This window comes from Callospermophilus lateralis, chromosome X, assembly GCF_048772815.1.
Source record: "Callospermophilus lateralis isolate mCalLat2 chromosome X, mCalLat2.hap1, whole genome shotgun sequence".
Lineage (NCBI taxonomy): Eukaryota > Metazoa > Chordata > Mammalia > Rodentia > Sciuridae > Callospermophilus > Callospermophilus lateralis.
The window spans coordinates 3,600,199-3,624,308 of record NC_135325.1 but is presented as its reverse complement, the minus strand read 5'-3'; the positions used below and the strand labels follow the sequence as shown (position 1 = coordinate 3,624,308).

At 40.4% G+C, this 24,110-nt stretch overlaps 1 protein-coding gene across 2 annotated transcripts; it reads left to right on the top strand.

The window, feature by feature from the left end:
• Gemin8 (gem nuclear organelle associated protein 8) lies at positions 1 to 21,984 on the top strand. 2 transcript variants are annotated; one of them, XM_077107153.1, is made up of 5 exons: positions 1,216 to 1,247; positions 4,018 to 4,164; positions 8,429 to 8,469; positions 9,549 to 10,002; positions 21,016 to 21,984. In XM_077107153.1, the coding sequence occupies exons 3-5, from the start codon at positions 8,458 to 8,460 to the stop codon at positions 21,270 to 21,272; spliced, it is 723 nt and encodes a 240-aa protein (XP_076963268.1). In that variant the 5' UTR covers positions 1,216 to 1,247; positions 4,018 to 4,164; positions 8,429 to 8,457; the 3' UTR covers positions 21,273 to 21,984. The 2 variants fall into 2 exon arrangements, with proteins under 2 accessions (XP_076963267.1, XP_076963268.1); XM_077107152.1 differs by lacking the exons at positions 1,216 to 1,247; positions 4,018 to 4,164 and adding an exon at positions 1 to 132.
• Positions 21,985 to 24,110: the final 2,126 nt, after the last annotated feature.

Below are 24,110 nucleotides of genomic sequence, written 5' to 3'. Positions count from 1 at the left end.
CACGTGGATCCTCCTCGGAACCGCATTTTAGTTGCCCGGGCAACAGTCCCTCCTCATTATCCCTGTCTCCCCACCGAAAAATAGGTCCCAGCTCGCCCACAACCCGGGATCTGCAAGCTGCGAGCCCACGAGGTGACTTCGGGTCGGCTGGGTTTCTTTGGGGGAATAAGGGAGGAGCCTGATGGCCGCAGGGCCTGCCTTCCTAGGCGCAGGGGGAAGCTCCGCGGTCGCATTGTAACCATCAGCATCCCGCGGTAAAAGGTGGGCCCAGAGGCCCAAGAGATTCCTAAATCATTGCAGGTTAATTTTTAGAGAAGACTAGTTCTAGAGGATCTCAACTCCGACGTGCTTCCCAATCACTGGGTGACTTCAGAATTCTGATGCCCTGGCCCCTGTCCCAGCCCAGTTCAATCCGAATTTCTTGAAGTGAGGCTCGGGTGTGAGGGATTTTTTTTTTTTTTTTTAAAGTTCCCCAGGTGATTTTAATGTGCTGAAAATCCCCGTGTTATGCTAGCTCTGTAGATGAATTCGGATTTTGCCCATGCACTCCAATATCTGAATAGAAGAGCGCCCAGAATATGTAGGATATTGGCCCATCTATTTAAAAAAAAAAAAAAAAAGTGTTTTCTTCCTTTACCCTTGCACTTTAGCCTCTGGGAGGTTGGAGTTTTTAGTGGTAGTTATCTTGAGACCATTTGGCAGCTGCAATCTTTGATGAGCCTTACCTATTGAAGTAGAGAATACCTTTGCCCACTTGTCCTTTGTAATAATGAGGTGGAGTTGAACCAGTGGCCAAAGAAATTTTAGCTCTGAAATCCTGAGTACAGTTAAAATGGTTCTGAACAATTTTATTGTTTTCAGAAATGATTGCTAAATTTATTTAACAAGCTAGGTTCTGTATCCAGGTGTTATTCGCCTTAAATCAGAACAATATTACTTGAGAAATCTAGATTAAAGATTAAGAATACAAACAAGGCTTCTAGGGTTATTTACTCGCATGGCTCCCATGAATTGTAGGACTTAGGACACTCTTTAAAAATACCATTTATACTAGTATAATTTATCAAAAGCTCCTTTGGGATGGCTATGTGAACAGAAACTACATTTTAAAAGATTTTTAGTACCCTTGGATAAGCATAACTGAAGGCAAATTCACAATAAGATATATAAATTGCTATGTTCACTGCTAGCTGGAAAAGTATACAAACTGAATTTCCACAGAAATTCTCTTCTAAAAATTTTACAAGGTAATGAAAGATTCATTTATATTTCTTAAGATCCCACATTTAAGGATAGGGTGAGATGAGAAGGATAGAGGAAGACTTAACAATTAAGGCTAGATCTGGAGAGTTTATGAACTAGGTACAGAGCTCTCGGAACAACTTTTCCATAATAGAGAATCCACCTATAGAAAAGTTGGACAAATTGAAAATATCTCGAAAACATATTAATATATTTAAATATTTGCTTCCTGAAAAGACAAGGGACTTTATTGTCAGTTATTTGAGTTCCTCAATAATTTGGAGAAGTAGAGGAAACAATGTTACAGGGATAAAATGGGCAATCTTAACAGCAATTACAACAATATCCTGGGGCAGAAGATGCTAGCTATTATTTTATGCTGAAAGGAAAGTGGGAAATTTAAAAGGAATAAGTTGCAAATTCTGTTTCTATTTGAGTGCCCAAATATATGAGGCATAATGACTATCATATGGATTTAGAAAAGAGAAAAATTAACAGGAATTACTATGAATGTTTATAGAAGTAAATTTGAAATAAGGCCCTGGAAATGGAAAAGTGATATTAAACTTTGAAACTAGTCAAGGTTTTTGCTGCTACATCCTTAATTTGCTATACCTGCTTATTCGGCCCTTATTCTTTTATGATCACTCCAGGTTTTGCTGTATGATAGAAATGCCTGCAGTGAAGCAAAGTTACCATTTCATTTTTTAAACTATGATCATTATATCCTTCTTAGTTATCCCAGTTTTCAGTTCTCCCATTTCCTGTTGTGCTCAGGAGTCAGAGGGTAACTGTTTTTTTGTGGCATTCTGGCTCTGATGCCAGTCACATGGGGACTCAGTGAACTTGCAAATAAATCCATTCACAAACCCATCACCCTTGCTGACAAATTAAACAATGCCCTTCTGTGGGTGGATTGACAATTGTGTGATAAAAAGAATTGTTAGCTACATCCTTTCCATCTTCTTCCCCACACCATGCCTTCTTTGTGACAATATTTCTTAGTGCAACATCCCGAAGAAGGTAAATTGGGGTTTGGGATTAAGAGAATAAAAAGGAAAAAAAAAAACAGCTTTTTGACTTCCTCACCCCTCAGTTTTAACAGTGACTGTCATAGGGAGGTGCAGGTTTTGCAAACACAGTGGCATGTGTACTTTGAACAGGCCCATGTCCAGCCAAAAGATGGAGCTTTCCCTCTTCCTGCCGGTGAAACAAGGCCATTGGGACTTGTGCCATCTTTGATGTCCAAATAACTAAGCAGGGATCATGCAGAGCCACAGGAGGGAGCCCATAGGGCATCAAGCCAGAGGAACTTGCCAGCCTCTGCAACCAGCGAGGAGTGGCACCAAGGCTCCCCAAGTAGGTGGAGGCAGGAAGCAGTGCTCTCACAAATCCCTATTGTATTTATTTATCTGAGTTGAAGTTCATACCAATGTGTTTTATTGAAAGACATCTTCCAGATAGAGTTAGCCTGTACAGAAAGATTTCTTAGAGCCACATGACTCAATTTATGTTATTCAAATTCTCTCCATACCTTCACTTTGCCTATGGACTCCCTTCCTCTTTGGAACAGTATATACTGAGGGCCTTAATTAGATCCCCAAATTATCTGATTGTCTCAGCCAGATCAGTGGGATCTTAATAGGAAGGTTCAACCTTCAGGACCAGAGTAATTTAATGATTGACTTTTACTGTGTTTCTATGCAAAAGTCAAAGCAAATGAGTTTTCATATATTTAGTTTTCGCAATTTAGTGGAACAAGGAGATGAGGTAGAAAGGGAAATCTAGTTCCTGGGTATAGTTTTGAGTGGGATCTGTGTTTTCATTTTATGTATGTGGTTGCCATGGTATGTCCTAGATCTGTATTTATAAGAATATAAAAAGTATATATGATGCCATTCCCTTTCAACAAAACCACATTACTTATATGTAGAATTTTTTTTAGTAACTTGATGGAAATAGGCACATTTCATCCATTGAAAACTATGAAGTTCTTTGTTGTTTTTCATATATATTTGTGTATTTAAAAATATATCTTCCAAGCTGGGCACTATGGCACATGCCTGTTATCCCAGCAGCTAGGGAGGCTGAGACAGGAGGATCACAAGTTCAAAGCCAGCCTCAGCAATGGCAAGGCGCTAAGCAACTCAGTGAGACCCTGTTTCTGAAAAAAATACAAAATAGAGCTGGGGATATGACTCAGTGGTCGAGTGCCCCTGAGTGTGATCCCCAGCTCTAAAAAAAAAAAAGAAAGAAAGAAAAAAAAAAAAAATCTTCCCGAGTAACCAGATACACTGCAGAATAAATGCCTTTTTAAAAGAGGCCATCTGGGAAATATATCACTCAAGATTCAGAGGCTCTGTCTTGATAGGCCTCAGCAGTGCTTAGTGAATAACCTCATCCCTGTGGTTTTCCTTCCTTCTTGGTTGAGGACAGACAATGAATGTTCTCTATACTCAGCGGGGCTCAGCTGGGTGGTGACTATTATGCCATTGTGCTCACTGGGAAGAGCTGCTGGGTCTGAGGAGCTATGGATCCTGGCCTTCCCTGACATTGTCAATCTCTTCTCAGCCCCACCATACCATTGGGAGAAAAGTTGCTGTTCAGTCTACCAAGGCTTGTGCCACCTGGGGAGGGGAGGATGAAATATAAAATGAAAAAACATTGAAAGGGTGTCTAAATCTGCTGCAGCCACAAACTTCCTTCTCCATGAGAGGTGGCTATGTCTGAAGTGTTTTTCTGATGCCTAGAATTATTTAAATGTTGACTTTTCAGAAATCCAGGCATTCTACTTAGTTCCTAAGCTGTCTAGGTGGAGAAAATAACCAGCTTCAATATAACAGGATCCATTTGCAGAGGAGGTTCTCCTCTTCCCTTAAAAACAAACTGATAGGTGCTGATGAACCTGGGTATTCAGCAGAGGTGAGTATGGATTCCTCCACTCAGAACTCTATCCTGCTTTGTGTCATCTTGTGGTCCTGTTTAGCAGTGGCAGTTAGCAGGGTCTCCATTGGAAATCATGGCACTGTCAGTGCTTTCTAAGCCCCGGGGATTGATATGGTTTTGCAAAAGTTTTTTGTTCATTTTTTTGTTTTTAATGTCTGTAGTTTGTGGGGTTTTTTGTTTCTTTTGTGGTACTGGAGGTTGACCCTGGGGTGCTCTGCTACTGAGCTATATATCCCCAACCCATTTTATTTTGAGACAGTCTCACTAAGTTGCCCAGAGTGACCTTGAACTGCAATCCTCTTGTTTCAGCCTCCCAAGTAGCTGGGGCTACAGGTGTGTACCATCATGCCTGGCTAAGTGTCTATGCCAAATCCTTAAGAAATGGCCCCATTTCCTTATTTAGCCATGGGGACTATTTTTTCCCCAAAATATTACGATTCAGTCACCAAGATTGCTGTGGATATTTGGTTTTCTTGCTTCTACTAGTCTTACTCCAAGCCTAATAATTCATGAAATGAGAATCCACTGGTTTCTAAATGGAAAGTGAGGAGCAATTAGAATTCTCAGTGTATTGAGGGCACAGTATACAACTTAATAATACGTTATCATAAAATGGGGAAGGGCGAAAGATGGCTCACAGCCTGTCTTTTGTTCTTCCAAGGAACTAAGAATTATTTTTATATATTTTAAAAGTGTTGTTTGGTGTGGTGTTTGGTGTTTCATTTTGTTTTTAAAACAAAAATGAATATGAAGACTATATGGAAAAGATTATATATGCCCCACAAGCCTAAAATATTTGCTATTTGGACCATTATAGAAAAAAAAATGCTAGCATAAAATAACAAGTAATACCGGAAATACCAAGGTAATAATAATTATAAAGCTCCTTGCAAGTTGCTATTCCTTTAGATGTGATTTCCTATACTTAATACTATTTGATTTTTAAGAGATTAATTTATAAACTCAAATCAGTTATTCAAAATGGTTAATTTTAATATCTGTAGGATTTTAGGGATTTAAAAAATACTTAAAATTTAAAAGGATATGACAAATAGCATTTGGAATTTGGGAAGAGAAAATGTTAAAACCAAGGGTGAAATGAACATTTTGAATCTATAGCCCCAGTGATACTAAACTTGCTGGAGGATGATAATATATTTTATTACAGGTATCCCAGCAGCCAAAGCAAATTTAATTCCTCTGCTACTGATACCCAAAAGCAGAATTGCTAACAGTGTTCCCTGTATTCCATCATTAATATAATTTCATCTTTCTTCATGGCCTGGGTCTTAAAGGAATCTAGCACCTGAGCTGGGTTTGTGGCTCAGTGATAGGACATTTGTCTAGCATCTCTTCCCTCTACAAAAAGAAAAAAAGGCCTAGTACCTTAGCTGATAGATACCATAGATAGTGGGCTCCCTTGGCTGAATCTGAACTACTGCTGGTTGGAAAGCTGGAAGCTGCATTCTTCAGTCATCTCAGCTGGCTTTCCTGGCTTCTTCCAAAATGCTGAGTGGGCCCTGAACAATCTCTGCAGCAATGGATCACAGCACTTCTTCCAGATTTTCTGTTGAACCAAAGTTAAAAGCATCCTCTCCTCAAATTGGCACTCCTTCACTCACTCACACCCCTGCTTTTTTAAAAAATATTTTTTTTAGATTTAGGTAGACACTGTATCTTTATTTTTATGTGGTGCTGAGGATCAAACCCAGTGCCTCATGCATGCTAGGTGGGCACTGTACTACTGAGCCACAACCCCAGGCCAACTCCTTCCCCCTTTTTAATCAGAGCCATTGAGCAGCCTCTTCAGCAGTTGTCTACTCTGATCACCCATACCTAAACCTCTAGTTCTGCCTAAGGAGCCTCTCTTGGCCATGAACCTTCAGAATACCTTTAATGCCAGAATGGATTTTCCCAGATATAAATAAAAACAATATTTGGGGCCAGTTGTGGTGGCTCATGCCTGTAAACCGAGCTACTCAGGAGGTCGAGGCAGGAGGATTGCAAGATCAAGGCCAGAATGGGCAATGTAGTAAGGCGCTATCTCAAAATTTTAAAAAGGCTGGGCAGATACTTCAGTGGTACAGCCCTTGGCTTGTATGCACTAGCACCTGGATTCAGTCCCCAGAACTGTGCAAAAAACAAAACAAAACAAAGCAAAAAAAAGAAAAAAAAAAAAAACAGGATTTAGTCTGCAGTAGTGTTGAATCACAGTGGTGGGAATTTTTTTCCTTTTTTTTTTTTTTTTTTTTTGTGTGTGTGTGTGTGTGTGTGTGTTGATACCAGGGGTACTTTGCCACAGAGCCACATCTCCTTCACTTTCTTATTTTTGAAACAAGTTCCTTAAGGCCTCCCTAAGTTGCTGAAGCTGGCCTTGAACTTGCAGTCCTCCTGCTTCAGCCTCCCAAGTTGCTGAGATTAAAGGCAAGTGCCACCACACACATCACAATGGTGTTTACTATAAATATTTGAGCCTATCTGATTTCCCAATTGAGGATAATTGACCTGATTCTGACTGCCTTATAGGGCATGGAAAGTAGTCTAGATTCACAACTCTTAATTTCCAGAAGATAAACAGATGTCTTCTAGACTTTTTAAATGTAATTTCTGTGCTACTTGTTAATCTATGAAACAAATTTGATTAAGGCACACATGGAGTTCACTTTAATATCATTATGTGCTGCAGGCTCTCCAAAAGCTATTCAGATTTCAAGGATAGAAATATGAAACCTTGCTTTAGTGAATTACACACTTAAAATCACCTTACAGTTTAGCACTCAAATATGTACTAATTTCTACCATAATTTCATTTGTATTAGTTTTATTTCTTTGGGTAGTAAGACACCCAAGTATTGACTTTTTACATTTCTTCAGTAACCTATAAAGCACATAGCCATTAGCTAGGTTTCCAGGTAATTGGTCATGTTCTAAACCTTTAAATTATAGCTTTAAAGTAATGTGAATTCAATTTTCATTTTTCATTTTATTTGTTAATTGTTTCCTAGTTTACATTCATTGCATGTTGTGCACCTGAATTTAGGACAGGGAAAAAGAGATATGAGCTATGTTTAAGATAAATTTATAGAAAGTCACTTCGGTCCTCTTAAAAATACCCCGTTTTAAAGCTTGTTATATTTTAAAAGAATATGAACCAGGTGCACACCTGTGATCCCAGCTACTCAGTATGCAAGAAGATCACAAGTTCAAAACCAGCCTGGGCAACATAGCAAGACTGTCTCAAAACAAAAATACAAAAGGGCTAGGCATGAGCTCGGTGGTAGAGCATCCTTTGGTTCAATCCCCAGTACTGGGGGAAAAAAGAGAGAATATAAATGATTCTCTTTAGGCTAAATCTTTTTTTAAAAAAATTTCTTTAAATAGTTTTGGTTGTAGATAGACACAGTACCTTTATATTATTTATTTATTTCTATGTGGTGCCTGAGGATTGAACCCAGTTCTTCACATGGGCTAAGCCAGGGCTCTACCACTGAGCTACAACCTCAGCCCCCAGGCTAAATCTTAAAAAGAAGTGATCAGTTTGACATCTTAGTTTGTAGCATAGCCATATTGAATAGTCTGATAGAGATTACAAAATAAGTCACATTGATTTCTTAAGACTGGAAACTTTTAAATTATTCCCTGTAGTTCAGTGAAGTAGGAAAAATAGGACTCCTTCAGTATCTGATTTCTCAAGTTTCAAAACCTAAGTAGCTACTTGCTTGGTATCACATTGTTATTGGTTTGTCTCACAGAAGCTTAAATTTACATGCATTTGAGAATGCTATTTTTGTTTAACTTTCGTAAAAGTACATTCTGATGTAGGCTGGCATTTTAATAGCTCCGAACCCTGAACAGAGGGAAAAAAATAAATGTATTTTAAATAAGTTGTCAAAAGTGTGCAGCTACAGATTAAACTTTACGTATTTCTTGCAGTGAATCAATAAATCACAAGAAGTAGGTGGGCAGTGGGATAAGAAGTAATTGTGCCAGAGCAATACCATTTGGCAAGGGCAATCGATGTGGTACCTCAGTTGAGTCTCCAATAGAAGAGTTTCTTCTTGTGCAAAGACCACAGGGTCATAACCCAGGTGCCAGGGTCTGGAAAGTATGTTGCTTAAAAGCAGGCTTGGTGCTACAGAAAGGCAGCCTCTCAGGAGCTGTTTTGCAATTCAAGAAGAGGCCATGAATATTCCACAGGTGTTCTGATCACGTGTTCTCACTTTGGTTGTTTTTTTCCTAGTTTCAGTGCCCATTTGGACTTTCACAGAGATGGCAGCAGAGGTAAGAGTACCTTTTTTTCATATGAGTTTTAAAAAATTTAGTCTTTAAATTCTTGATGGTCCCATTCCATGATGGAGAAGACTGAGTAAATACAGATTGAGCTTCACAAATCCAAATATCTGAAATGCTCCAAAATCCTGAACTTTTTGAGCACCAACATGATGCTCAGAGTTTCAAATTTGGGGGTATTTCATATTTTGGATTTTTAGATCAGAATGGCTCAACCAGTAACATCTATGTAAATATTCCAAAATCCAAAAAACACCAAAATCTGAAATTCTTCTGGTCCCATGCATTTTGGATAAAGGATACTCACTGTGTACATTAGAAAACAAAGCCAGGTACTGTGGTGCACACCTATAACCCACCTACTTGGGAGGCTGAGGCAGAAGGATTGTAAGTTCAGGGCTAGCCCCAGCAACTTAGCAAGGCCCTAAGCAACTTAGTGACTTAAAGTAAAAAAATAGAAAGGGCTGAGGATGTAGCCCAGTGGTAGAGCACCCCTGGGTTCAATCTCCAGTACCAAAAAAAAAAGAAAAGAAAACTAAAAGCACCATCATTACTATACATCTTTTCCCAGACTTTGAGGAGTAAGCTAGATCAGCAGTTAAAAAGAAAGCAGAAGAGGAAGAACCAAAGGCTATCATGATCATCAGTTAGAATTGACAGGTCATTTCTAACTTGAGCTAGTAGAGATGGCCAAGATGATAAATGTTGGTTTTTTTCTCTCTCTCTGCATCTTACCTAAAAACGATCATTATTTCATCTCTCCTTAAATCTTACTTTAAAAACGACCATTATTAGCCTCTGTTCCCACATTATAAGCCTCCATAACTTTGAACTAATTGTCCCATGGGTACCTGATGTACACATTTGCAGAAAACAAGTGTGCATATGCTTGGTTTCTGTTGTAGGTATAGACCTATCTTATGCCCTTTTGGGCCCAGTAACAGCCTCATGTAGAGTAGGTATTTAATAAATACTCAGTAATGTTTGTTGCTTAGTTGATTAAATGTTTGAAGATTTCTCTTGAGGATGTGCCATTTGGTGGCTGTCTTATGCTTGCCTTCATTTTGTAGGCATCGACATCGAAAGCTACTGAGCTTTGGTATTGTCATCCAGTATACGCAAGATATTGGCAGCATTACCATCAAGCAATGGCTTGGATGCGAAGCCACCAGAATGCCTACAGGAAGGCCGTGGAATCCTATTTCAGTTTCCCATGGTACTTCCCTTCTGCAGGTTTTCCCCAAAGCTCTTATGACAATGAGGGCGGATATCCACAGTCATTCTATGACCATCATGTGGCCTGGCAGGACTCCTACCACAGTTATACACCCAACAGAAGGTCTGGACAGCCTCCATGTGACAGTAGGAGCCAGACAGCTACAAGAGAAGATCAAGCATTGTTTGAAGAGGAAGAGATGGAGTCGGAGTCAGACGAGGAGGTAGAATGTGACCTGAGCAATATGGAAATCACCGACGAGCTCCGCCAGTACTTTGCACAGACAGAGAGACACAGAGAAGAGCGAAGTAAGTTCCAGCCTCTGTTTCCTCATGCTTCCATTCCTTGCCCTGACTTTTGCATCTTTCTTTTTACCTAATATATCAGGTTATTGTATCTCTTCAACTGGGTGCATATAATATTCCAAATCCAGTCCTAAGCCTAGAAGAGTTGCAGGGGTGTTGCACCTCGATTATATTTTTTTCCAGAGTGTTTTTAGTATAGGACTATTTATTTTATTTCCAGAGCAGAGCTTATCCTAATAATAATTACTTCTACCATTTATTGAACTTTAGACATTCTGCCAGATGGAGTGGATATGTGCATGCGTGCCTGCATTCCCTGATCTATGCTGTAGTCCCTCAAGGTATTAAACCCATTGTACAAATGAAGAAAGTGAACCTTAAGAAAGTTAATTATACAACAAGTAATTTGCTGTTAGGATTCAAGTCATGTCTGCCTGCCTCCACTTCCTGTGCTTCCTCTTCTGTGCCAGGGCTTGTCCCTGAGACTGCCACTTCTCTGGGACACAACCCAGAGACATTTCTGAATCTTAAATAGCTCCCTTCAGTGTAGAGATCAATGTGAACCAAAACAGAATAACAAAATGCCTAGAACTTACAGTTTTCCTGTTTGGTCTCATACTGCAAGTTAGAGAATTATAGTAAAGGTCTTAAATCTTTAGTTAGAAAGCAGAAATGTTCTTTTTTAATTTCTTAATACCTTGCTGCAAAGACCTACTAAGATTTACTAGACCATTTATACTTTAAGTACCTCTGACAAATATAAAAATACTTTCTCCCTATTATAACCAGTATTGAATCTCAATTTTTAAAGTGCAGTCAAATTGTATAATATTTTACCTAGAATTTTCTTTTTTGTCTGTGTATGAGCCTTGGGATAGAACTCAGAGCCTTACACATTGTTAGACAAGCACTCTACCACGGAGCTGCATCCCCAGCCCACTTTATTTTTTATTTTGAGACAGGGTCTCACTAAGTTGCTGAGGCTATGCTCAAACTTACCTCCAACCTCAGTCTCCCAGGGAGCTGAGATTATAGGCATGCACTACCACACCCAGCAGAATTTTCTAATAAGGAGAAACACAGAAGCCTGGGTCTCCATCTTAAAATATCTGTATGTTCCTAATGATGGGCTAGCATTTATTGATCCCCACTGGATGCCAGGAACTAAGCAATGGACTGGGTGTAAAGTATTATATCCTTTAGGAAATTTGCCTGTGATTCTTCACTAAATTACTCCTTCAACTATTTTTACTTTCATTCTTTTGATTAAACTGCCAATAGGGTATATACATCCAAATGAACCAGGCACAGTGGCACACACCTATAATCCCAGTGGCTCAGGAGGCTCAGGCAGGAGGACCCTGAGTTCAAAGCCAGCCTCAGCAACTTAGCAAGGTCCTCAGCAACTCAGCAAGATCCTGTCTCTAAATAAAATATAAAAAAGGTCTGGGATGTGGCTCAGTGGTTAAACACCCCTAGGTTCAATCCCCAATACAAAAAAAAAAAAAAGAATATCCAAATGAATATTTTTAAAACAGTACTTTCTGATTCAGGTATATTTCTTTCTTTGATCTTCCGAAACAAATTTCACTTTTTCTCAAAATTCATACAGAACAACCATCAGTCTAGACATTTTACTTTTTTCAGTGTCAGGATTGAGCCTGGAGGCACTTAACTACTCAGCCACATCCTCAGACCTTTTTATTTTTTATTTTGAGGCAGGGTCTTGCTAAGGTGCTGAGGCTGGCTTTGAACTTGCAGTCCTCCTGATTCAACTTCCCAAATAGCTGAGATTACAGCACCACCATGCCAGGCACCATTAGTCTAATTTAAAAGTATACAACTGAGGAAGAGTAGATATTGGAACATGTCCACACTTGGTTGGAATGCTATTTTTATAACTTTCAAAAAAGAAAATGTGATGGAGATAGGGCTTATTCCTGTGCTGCTTGCCAGAAGATGAAATATCATACTTTTCCCATCAGAGATTGATATTTTATGGTAGAAGTTATAAATAAAATGGGAATAAACCTCAGTCATCCTGAAGGTCATATATGATCTAGATAGCAAACCATCAAAAATGAGGATTTTATGAAAACGTTTGCCATCTCCATCTTTAACCTCACTCTACAATATTTACATTATCATTAGGAACAGTATACAGAGCAAGTTGAGGCAGAACTACTTAAATCAGAGGGTTTCTAGTTGGGCATGGTGGCATATGCCTATAATCCTAAGGACTTGGGAGGCTGTGACAGGAGAATCGAAAGTTTGAGACCAGCCTCAGTACCTTAGCAAGACCCTCAAAATAAAAAAAATAAAAATGGCCGGGGATGTATGGTGCCCCTGGGTTCAATCCCAGAACCAAAAGAAATCATAGGGTTTCATCTTAGCTTCCCCACTCACTAGCCGAAAGTTCTTATCTCCTTGTGAGTCCCTATCCTCACTGTTCTATGCCTCAGTCTCCTCACCTGTAAAATGGGGATCCTAATTAATCAGGTGGTAATTATGAAGATGAAATGAGATGATATAAGAAGGGGTAACTAGAATGGTGCTTGCAACAAAGGTAATGCCCAATAAATGTGAATTGTTATGGTTAGTTGCAATAACCAATCCTTTAAAATGTATTGTTAACCATGCATCAGTTTTGCTCTGATTAGTTTGCCTGGATTAGTGCTTGGTGGAGAGTCTGCATATTTTTCATAAAGACATTATGTGGCTTCAAAGGGGTCATATATTTCTGCTCTAGGCAGCACCTTTCAAACTTTTAAACTGATTTAGAACATGAAAAATATGAAAGGATTAAAATCTTGCTATCTGTCAAATTTAGTCATTAACACAATTTTTAGTTCTGTTTCAAGGATATTCTTGACATTCTTTTTTCTTACTTGACATTTAACATAGTAAAATACATGGAAAGTGAACCCATTTCACATCACTAATAGCACCAAACACAAGCTTCAGGTTTATGTGCAGTTAGGGCTGGGCAATAAAGCATTTCCCTAGCATATATGAGACCCCGGGTTTGCAGATGATTTATATCATTGTTTTATTCCCAATAAAATAATAAAATTTATAGTTAAAGTATAGTTCAAAACTACTTATCTTAGAGTCTCTGCCATGCTTTCAGGTCCTGCAGCTTTCCCTGAAAGCATTATTAGGTCCCTGGGAAATGTGAGAGTTGTCTGGTGAGGGTGAGAACAGGGTATGGTTTCTGACTCTATAATCTAAAGACTTGGTCATTTTTAGAAGAAGCTGCCAGGGCCTGATCCTGCACCTTATTTTCCTATTGAAAATATCAGGCCACAAGTCACTAGCATCCCCCCCCCCCAGGTGGGTACAGGATAGATATATGTTCTTTGGAGCAGGAAGGAAGGATAGAATTCACATGTAATCTGAATGCCCATTCTAACCCACTACATACACCAGAAATATTCATGGAGATTAGTTAACAAACACAATTCAGACAAGCTTTTAACAAAGAGATAAGGGAGAGCCTGGGGCGTAGTGGCGCACACCTGTGATCCCAGCATCTTTGAAAGTTCAAGGCCAACCTCAGCAATTTAGCAGGACCCTGTCTCAAAATTAAAAAAAAAAAAAAAAAAGTCTGGTGTAAAGTGCCCCTGGGTTCAATCCCTAGTACCAAAGAGAGATAAGGAAGTCAAGCATGGTGACACACACCTATAATCCTAGCTACTCGGGAAGCTGAGGCAGGAGAATCACAAGTTCAAGGCTAGCCTGGGCAACTTAACAAGACTCTGTCTCAAAATAAAATTAAAAAGGCTGGAGGTGTAGATGAGCGGTGAAGTGCTTGGCTAGTATGCTTGAAGCCCAGAGTTCAATCCCTAGTACCTTAAAAAAAAAAAAGAAAAAAAGATAGGGACCTGGATAGTGCAAATAATTGGTAAAGGTTTTTGTTTTGTTTTGCTCTTTGAACAACAAGAAGTTACTTATTCAGTAAGGGCCAATTTATCCAGGCATGGTAATGCAAGCCTATGATCCCAGCAGCTCATGAGGCTGAGGCAGGAAGATTGCAAGTTTGAGGCCAGCCTCAGTAACTTAAGCTCTAAACAACCTAGTTAGACCCTGAGTCAAAATAAAAAGGTCTGGGGATGCGGCTTAGTGGTAAAGCACCCCGGTTTAAATCCCCAGTACTAAAAATAAGTAAAGGCCAATTCATCTTGGAACTTGAATCATTTTAGACAACACAGGACTTTATAAAATATTACTAGCAAGGGAAAATGTAGCTAAATTTAAAAGATTTAACTTTTCAGTATTATTCACTTCCATAGGGCCACATGAGGCCTAATACTTTCTTAGGATGAAATCCTTCAGACTGGACAGCATATTCTTGTTTGTGATTGCTGCCCTTCCAGATAACCTCTAATTTAATAGCTTTTAATAATAGAAATACAAAACAGTTAAGTGGGATAAGTCTCCTTTTGCACAATGAGAACATGAATTCTTTCAATTAATTATATTATGTGTCATCATTTCTAACAAGATATTCCCATTAAAACTTCAATGGTAAAATTACGATAAAGTAAACAGTTGTGAAGTTTTCAAGGTCAGCTGTTTTTTCAGTCATTTCTTAGGGAGAATGTTTATCATTGACTAAGAAAAGTAATTTTTAGTCATAAATGGCCATCAGTTGAAACAACAAGGCCATATTCCTAATACTTAGAGAGAATCTAAGTGAATGTCATCATCCCTCACAGAGAAGCAGGCCCTCTAAAACAAACACTGCCCCTATTATCTTGGGGTTGTGCCCACAGTTTTAGGGGTGGATGTTGATTCAAAATAGGGAAATAATAATAGAATAGGATATTCTTTTGTTGTTGTTGTTGTTGTGTTGTGTTTTGTTTTTGCACTGCTGGAGATCAAACCCAGGACCTCACACATTCCAGGCAGGTGCTCTACCACTGAGCCAAATCCCCAGCCCAGACTGTAACAGTCTTAAAATCAGTTTGGAAAAGGAGACAAAATCAAGCTTAAAATGATACATAGAAGAACATCAAGGTCTAGTCCACGAGACTGATGTTGATGAGACTGATGTTGATGAGGAGTAGAGTCTCTGGGGTAGCTGTGGAGAAACAAAGCATGCTCTAGGCTTTAAGGGATAATCTGTTTGGAACGAGCATCTACTCCCTGTGTAGAATGTGCTGTTCTTCCCAAAGGGCCCTCATGTGTCATTTATGCATCCTGTGGGACACAGCTGCTCCATTGTGTTCCATGCACCCAGGTCAGAAGATTTTCACTCTAATTTTCATAATGAGCCTTCAGTCAGTGTGCTGCAGACCTACCTGTTTCTCCTTTATCTTGTCCAGATGTTCATAAAACCAGTCATTGGGACCATAGATATCAAAGGTCATAGAAAAGTGGAAGGGGGGTGTGATGTATTTTTATTGTATAAGTGAAAATGTCGATTGTCCAGTATTTTGGGGATTACATTTGTCATGGAGCAAGGGACACAGGGTGAGGAGACCAAGCAAAAATGGCTCCCATTCAGCTGGCAAGTGCCTGTGTTCTGAGTAAGTTGCTGACGAGCCAGAATGGAGGCATTCTTGATCTAATCGAGTTTATGCATTCCCTTGGTTGTGCTACCAGCATTAATTTTGGCAACATAGCAACAAATCTCATCAGAGAGACATGCTAATCCTAGAAAAATGAGGGGAAATAACATTCTTAACACTCATTACCTTAGTGCTTTGTCCTTTAAAATGTTCTGCCTCTGGGCTAATTATCCATGAAATATTTAATGAATATTTTCCTGCTATGTAAGATTCTCTAAAATCCAAGTAACTTCCCATGATTTTTTTTTTCCTTTATAGACTATAAATCTTCATTGGTTACATCATGTAGACATATAGATTGAAGCCAAAAACAAATAAAATCAAGACTATATATCCTAAACCCAGACAGAAACCAGTCAAGTTTTTCCTTAATAATACATGACTGTTTTTCTTGTTTTAACCCTGTGTGCACATTAATCCTTGTATTAGTTTCCTAGAAGTGTGGTAACAAATTGCCACAAGCTTGGTGGCCTAAGACAACAGAAATTTATTCTTTCACAGTTCTAGAAGTTGGAAATCAAGGTGTCAACAGGGCCACCTTTGCTCCAAATGCTCTAGGGCCTTGCTGTTTCTAGCATCTAGTGTTCCCTACATTTCTTAGCTTGTTGACAGTGACACTTTAGTCTTTGTCTCCATCTGTACATGACTTTCCTCATTTCTCTGTGTCCTTTTCTGTCTCCAATGAGGACATGCTCATTGGATTTGCAGTCCACCCTAATCCAGTATGATCTCATCTTTATTGTTAATTATTATCTGCAAAGACTGTTTCCAAATGAGCTCACATTCTGAGGTTCTGGGTGGACATGAACTTTTTGGGGGGGACATCATTCAATCCACTTCAACCCTATTTTAAAGCTGTAATGGAATCTAAAAAGTTATTTCTGATTTGTAGTAAAACAACTTCCTTTGGCCACATACCCTACAAGGAAAAAAGTGCTTGGTAATATGGAGTCCTACAGGTGTTTTCATTAAGAATGACGCAACTGTCCATGACAAGACAACCATTCAGTTACATCCAAAGTGTGATGTTGAAACTTCTCTGCTTCAGTTGAGTGGTTCTCCATCCAGATGGCTAAACCTTACCTTGACAGGAGAAAATCTGCCAGTGATTGAGAACCCTTTCTTTCAATGGGAGGGAGGAAGAAGAAAGTAATAAGTAGAATAAGTGGAGGCCTTCAAACTCAGATATTCCATTCTAAAGTTGACTTGGTCACCTAGTCGGGATACACTAAAGTACTTTCTGATGCTAGCCGTGACCATCATCACACAGCCAGTCTAAGGGTAGTTGACTTTATTTGGGGGGCAAGGGTATTGGGAATTGAACCCAGGGGCTTTACCACTGAGCACCACCCTTTTTCTTTTTTTTTTTAATTTTGAGACAGGGTCCAGCTAAGTTGCTTAGGGCCTTGCCGAGTTGCTGAGGCTGGCCTGCAACTTAAGATTCTCCTGTCTCAGCCTCCAAAGTAGCCGGGATTACAGGTATGCACCACCACACCCCGTGGTAGTTGACTTTAAACCAACTGGTTTTCAAATTTCTAATGCAACCTTGAAACTTCTTCTTTCTTAATTTTATGAGTAAGTAGAGGCAAAGTAACTAGGTTATTTGGGATCAGGGTTCAACCCCTACTCATTGGTGCCTCTCTGCCATCTGCCATGGAAGCCCTGAGAAGCCCATAGGCAGGGGAGCTTTTCCTGGTACTTGTGAGATTTGAGCATTTATTTCTCTGTCCTTGGCTTATCATCTTTTTTCTTTGACAGCATCTGAAAGGAAGAGTTATTTAAAAACAAATAACATATGGCCTTTGTTGAAGCATTATTTAATAATCATTTCCAGAGCACCTGCTTTGCATTAGGCATGGTGTCCTACCAGAGCCAGGCATGCAGCAGTCAATAAAGGTGACACAGTGCCTCATAGATGGTCCTTACAAAGCACACCACAAGCACCTGTATATCTGTCAGGGCAGATGACAGGCTTTTAACCCTTTGGGTCAGTGTTTTAAGATCCATTATCCAGCCAGGCACTGTGGTGCACACCTGTAATCCCAGAGGCTTGGGAAGCTGAATCAGGAGGATTGCGAGTTCAAAGCCAGCCTCAGCAATTTTATGAGATCCTAAAGCAACTCAGCAAGACCCTGTCTCTAAATGAAATGTAAAAAGGAATGGGATGTGGCTCACTGATTAAACACCACTAGATTCAATTAAAAGAAAAAATCCAATATCCACTATGCAAGAAACCATGAAACTTACAAATCTCCTAAGAGGCAGGGAGGGGACAAGTGCCAGGCCTTAAATTTTTGTGTGTGTGTGTGGAGGTGGGTACTAGGTGCTCTACCACTGAGCTACATTCCTACCCCTCTTTATTTCTTTTTATTTAAGACAGGGCTCACTGAATTACCCAGGCTATCCTCAAACTTGCAGTCTTCCTGCCTTGCTGCCTAACTTAGTGACTTCTGTGTGGCTGGGATTACAGGCATGCACCATCACACCAGGCTGAGCCTTAAATTTTCATGAGGAAGCCTGAATGGGAAGGAAATACAAGTTGAGATTTGGGAGCATGGGGCTCTGTCTTCCTTTTGTTCTCACACTGTACAAACTTGATTAAGAATAAAATCTCATGCTGGTGACACACAAGCAAATGCACAGGCTTCCTGACTGCACTGGGCTTGCCGCACGCTAACATTAGGTTTCTCTCACAAACTCCAGCACCAAGAGAAATCATCTCTCCATGTAATCCGCGTGCCTACTTAATATCCACGAGATAGTTTTTGTTAGAAGAGTAACAAAAAGCATAGTTATAACCACTTTCGATTTTAAGGAAAAAAAAGAATAAAGGTGCAGAAGTAAAAAGGCTAAATTCACGTACCCTAATGGCCAACTAAGAGCAACATTTATTAAACAGCTAAGATCCTGGTGTTTGTTAAAACATCTAAACTCAGAGACTCAGATTTAGACAAGCACTCGAACATCTGTTGTGTCATTGAATCTATCAGTGAAGCGGATTATAGTCTTGGAACAAATTTGAGAGTAATACCATGGTTAGCTGGGAATGTCTTACTGCAGGCTCTGCCCTCTGGATGCAGAGGCTCTGAGGCACCCAGCACCACATGTGTGGGGTCATCTTTTCTGGGTGGACAAGACACGAGCCAAAGCATTGGTAATATATCTAAGGTGCTCATACATGGCAGAGTGACTCTGTTGTGCTAATGTGGGAATGTCAGGCCTTCAGAATACTCCTTGAATAAGAGATCCTTCAGTCAAATTCTGCCTTTAATGGAAAGCCCAAGGGCCACCGTCAGCCCCACCCCTACCTGGCCAGAGTTTTACAGAGTACTTTTCCTATGACTTTTATAAGAGGTGAGTGTGAAAGGCTTAGTGACTAGACATACCTTACCAGTCTGTAACTGCCCACTAGTGCCCTAGGCATCTTTCTTCTTCCTTCTGCAAATACCAAACAAGCTAAGCTTTTCTTCAAAGTCCTACCCAGGATAGAGAGAGGCAAGAGAAAGACAGAGATGTTCCCAGGGAGAAGCTGGCATGCAGCTGGGCTTCCTTCCCCACCCCAGCTTCAGCGCCAGGAACACACAGGGGTCTTAGAAGTAGCACAGCAACCACACAGTGCTTTTCTCTAACCCACTGCTTCATTTTTTTTTTCTCTCCCTGGAAGTTAGCTTGGAAGTCAGAAAAATGTGTAGAAATGGCCATTTTTTTTCTGCCTAATTAGGACCCAGTTCATCTACTCTCACACTGTTCAACAGAACTCAGTTTGAGAAGGGCATAGAATTTGAACTGAATAGCATAAATAGTGATGTTTCTTCAAACTTGGCAAAAAGACCAAAATTTGGAATCAAACACTTGTTGACCTCTAATTCATTTGCATATTCGGCCCATATTTTTAGTTTGTTTCTGCATTTCACAATAAGTCAATCATATCTGTTTTCTGTGGGTAAGATCATAGTCATCGGGCATTTATTTTGTTTGACAGTCATTTAGTTTATCCGGGTATTACTTCTGTGTGGGGAAAACAAACTGCAGATGTACTAAGACAGCAGTGGCCACATACATGTGGCCTTATACATTTTTAATAATGTTTCTGAGTTTGTAAAACTCCTTCTCTCCAACTCCAAGGTGATATTTATAAAGAACGGGATTTATGAGAGTGACAGTGCATAGCCTTATAAATATCTTTCCCTTCACACTTGATTAGCTCACTACTGTGTTCCTTTCCAGGTACTAAGTGGAGAGAAGAGCAACAAGGAAAGAATGATTTATAATATTGTTTTATTCCCCTACAGCCATCTTCACTCCTTATCTAGTGGCATTTCTCTTCGTAACGATAGTGGCTACAGATAATGTACTTTCTGCCATCAATTTCTCTCTTGACAGAGTCACTTACAAAATCTATGTGAGTTGGCTAAATTCTACCTTATGCAGCATTCTTTTGTTGACATTTTTATGTTGGTATTTACATAAGAATAAAAATGATGATCCTGGGACTTGCTATAGTAAAAAGTAGAACGAGGGCAAAATGAATAAAGCATTTCTTGCTTTACAGGAATCCACTTAAATTAGTAGAATTAAAAATACATAGATATTTATACATGCCATTATATGCTTTGCACTGCAGTTCTACCTAGGCTAGAGGTGGAAAGTCAAATCCCAGTGAGGAACCGCCCCCCCCCACCCCTGGTGGCAAATTTGTTAATATAGCAAGATTAGAAGTCAGGGATCTTAAATCTATTTGTAGAATTGCAATTTCCTTGCTCTTTTATCTTTAGCAAGCATAGGATCATTTAACCTTTTGTTTGCTGGTATGATTTGCATTTTGCATCTGTGGAAGGATCTTGGATCATGGTTGCTGGCAGGACTTACTAGGGCTTGTTTTCCAGCTTGCCTAAAATCAATAACCTCTTTCAGAGGAGTGATTTCCCCCCACCACCACCTCATTTGTGGTGATATGTACTGCTTCTTGCAACCCTGGACTTTCCGGGAAGCTTTTTGTTCCCATGTTGGCCTGGTATGGTGTTTGAAAGCAGGCGAGCACCCTCATCCATTCCTGGCTGGCAGGTTCAGAGGTAGCCATGCAGATGATGAGAGAAACCCAGGTGGTTTCATTTGTCTTCTGTATTTTTAGGGCACACAGCAGAGGTTTGGTGGATCAGACTGACCAGTGTCCTTGAGGCTCTTTACCATTTCTATCAGTGTATAATCATCCCTAGAAAGTGAAGAGTGAGCTTCATAACTAAGTAGACAATAATAATCTATAGGTCATGCCTCAGGATCTGGAGGGCTACTGAGAAGGCACAACGGGGCCCCATCTCATGGTTGGGGAGGGAAGACCAAAGGGCCTCAGGGCCACAGGCAGCAGCATTCACCATCCTGCTCTTCTGCCTGTGTCTGTGTGCACGTGTGTTTCATGCATGCTCATGCTCAGGTGTACTTCTAGGGCGGCAGCAGCAGCTGGACGCAGAGCGCCTAGATGACTACGTGAATGCTGATCATGGCCTGTACTGCAACACCCGGCGCTCGGTGGAGCCCCCGAGTGAGAGGCCTGGAGAGCGGCGCCAGGCCGAGATGAAGCGCTTATATGGAGAGAGCGCTGCCAAGATCCAAGCCATGGAGGCCGCTGTGCAACTGAGCTTCGACAAACATTGCGACAGAAAGCAGCCCAAGTACTGGCCTGTCATTCCCCTCAAGTTCTGAATCCTGAGCACAGGGCCCCCAGGGAATGCTCCCTAAAGACAGTCCCCAGCCTCACCCTTTCCCTCTCGGACACACTCCCATCATCTCTCTTCTATACAGTTCTCAGGGAAAGAGGCCTCTATACCAAGATACAGCATGGTCACCAAAATCCTGGTGGACCATCAGAAGGAGGATGTAATGTCAGCCACTTGGAAGTAAGCAGGATGTATACTATTGCCAACATAAAGTATCTTCTCTCACAATGATCATTTTGAGCCAGGCATAGTAAGTAGTACACGCCTCTAATCCCAACAGCTCAGGAGGCTGAAGCAGGAGGATCAGGAGTACAAATCCAGCCTCAGCAACTTAGCAAGGTCCTGAGCAACTCAGCAACACCCTGTGTCTAAATTTAAAAATATGAAAAAGAGCTGGGGATGTGGCTTAGTGGTTAAGTGCCTCTGGGTTCAGTCCCTGGTTTAAAAAAAAAAAAAAGATCATCATTCCACTCATTTTTAATGTCAATAATAGTGTTCAGTGCATTAAAAATTCTTGCCTAGTGATAACTGCCTACCATTTTGCCTTCTTACGTTTTCTTTTAACCTGCCTGAACTTCACAAATACTTTAAATAAGCCAGACGTTCTCTCCTAATGCAGTTTCTCTAATCCTCGCTGAAAATGATGTGAATGTGCAATGAGACAAATACCACCTCTTTCTATGCAGGAGTCAGCCTGCATGTTCTGTAAAGGGCCAAAGAATAAATACTCTTGGCTTTGCAGGCCACATAGTCTGCATTGTGACTATTCATCTCTGCCCTTATAGTGTGAAAGCAGCTATACATGGTACATAAACAAATAGATTTGGCTGTGTTCCAATAAAGCTTTATTTATAAAAGCAGGCTGAGGGCTAGGTTTGGTCTGCAGGTGGTAGTTTGCCAACTGCTACTCTACTGGAATGAAAATCACCTGATATTATTGTTATCTTGTTTTCTCTACAAAGCTTGAAAGTCATACAGAATTGAGAGCAAAGAACAGTAATTCCCCAACCTGCTCACTTCTGCAGCGTCTTCTGTTGTAGAAAATGCACAATTAAGCTCTTACTGTATATAGCAAATATTGCTTTGATAAGGGAATATATTTCTGAGAATGAAAATCTAAAAGTTGATGGAACAGTCCATTTATAATAGCCACCTGCCTTTTAAGTAAGTTATTACAGTGCATTGCCAGGGTGAGCCCGGCTTGACCTGAGAAGATTAGCACATCCATCAAAGGTTGGTGAAAAGATTTAGTATTGACATGTTTCTCCCCAAGAACGCTTAGCTTCACATTCCGCCCCTGCCCCGAGACAAATGCATTACTTTCATCAGCCTCGGGTGCTTATTTTTCCAAGCTCTCATTACTGGAGTCGAGATTTGTGCTTAGGTACTGCAGATGAAAATCAGAATTCACTTGCCCCTGAGGTGACACATGACTAAAATTTCAAAGCTTTAGTATTTCTCTGTTTTATTAAAAACTCATATGCCTAACTATAAAATAAATGGGACCCAGACACAAATACAAACCAAAGTGTGTCTTTACAGCAGGCACTTAAAAATGAAATGTTTCTCTTTGCCACAGCCTCTTGTACCTTCCCCCAAGGAAGCGGTCCCTTGGGTGAATTCCTTTCACTTCTTGGTGCTTCGCATTCCTTCCTCATCCTTGAAATGAGTGTTAATAGTTCCCCCACAGGTCATTGAGTGTACCAAATTGAGTAGTACCTACAAAACATAGCACTGGCCACACGGCAAATACTTAAACATTGACATTGACATCTGTGCTGAAGATTGAACCCAGGGCCTGTGTGCATGCTATGCAAGCACTCTACCAACTGAGCTATATCCCCAGCCCTATTCTCTGTCTTTAAAAATTGCCAAAGCATGCCAGGAGGAATGCAGGGTATAAAACTTCTAAATATGGAGAAATGTTTCCGTGTCAGCTCTTCAAATGGGTGTATTAGCTTCTGGACACCTTATATCCATCCATCCTTCCCAAGTGTCTCAGATAATTTGATAGATAGCACTCATGGCTTGTTTGTTCATTTATTCAGCAAATATTTGAATCCTTTCCATTCCAGTTAGCTACACACAGTCTCTTCAGGAAACCCGTATTCTAGGTAGTGAGGCCAATGGGTGCCATGAGAGTAATTGCATCTATATATTGCTAGAGGCAGCAGCAGGAAGCAAAGAGGAGAGAGACTGAGGGAGGACTTCTCAGCCTCAGTACTACTGGTCTTTGGGGCCAGATTATTTTCTATTGTGTGGGATAGGAGATGTCCTCTATGTTATAGGGTGTTCAGTGGCATCCTTGTCCTCTACCCACTAGATGCCAGTAGCACTCCCGCCACCATTTTGACAGTCAAGCATGCCTCCAGATATTGCTGAACATTCCCAGGGTTGGGGGCAAAATTTGGCAAGAAGGAGAAAGTGATTGTCAAGTTAAGTCCAGGACTGCCGAATAGCTTTCTGTGGTTGGGGAACTCCCAATGGTCTGTGGAGACTGGGGCAGAGTCCCTTGGCTGCTGGCTACAGAAAATACTAGAAATGTAAACATTGGTCATATCACAAAGGGTGCTTGACAAATGATTATGGACTTTATCCCAGTGCTCTCTGTACAAGGAAGCCAAGAATTCTGACAGGAAAATGGTGGAGGGTATTAAAGGAAAGGTGCTCCCAACACCACACGGAATCAGCCTATCAGGTAAACGTCTCAGTTTGGCTCTCAAAGGTATTCCCAAAAGTCCACACAGAGCTAAAATAGCTTTCTTGGATGTGAACCAGCCTGCTCAAGGGTGGACCATCTGCTCTTACCTCTTTACTAGCTGCC

Excerpts from the sequence above, each read along its gene's own strand:
- Gemin8 (XM_077107152.1), top strand. Across the intron at positions 10,003-21,015 it reads GAGACACAGAGAAGAGCGAA|GGCGGCAGCAGCAGCTGGAC; the intron begins GTAAGTTCCAGC and ends GTGTACTTCTAG.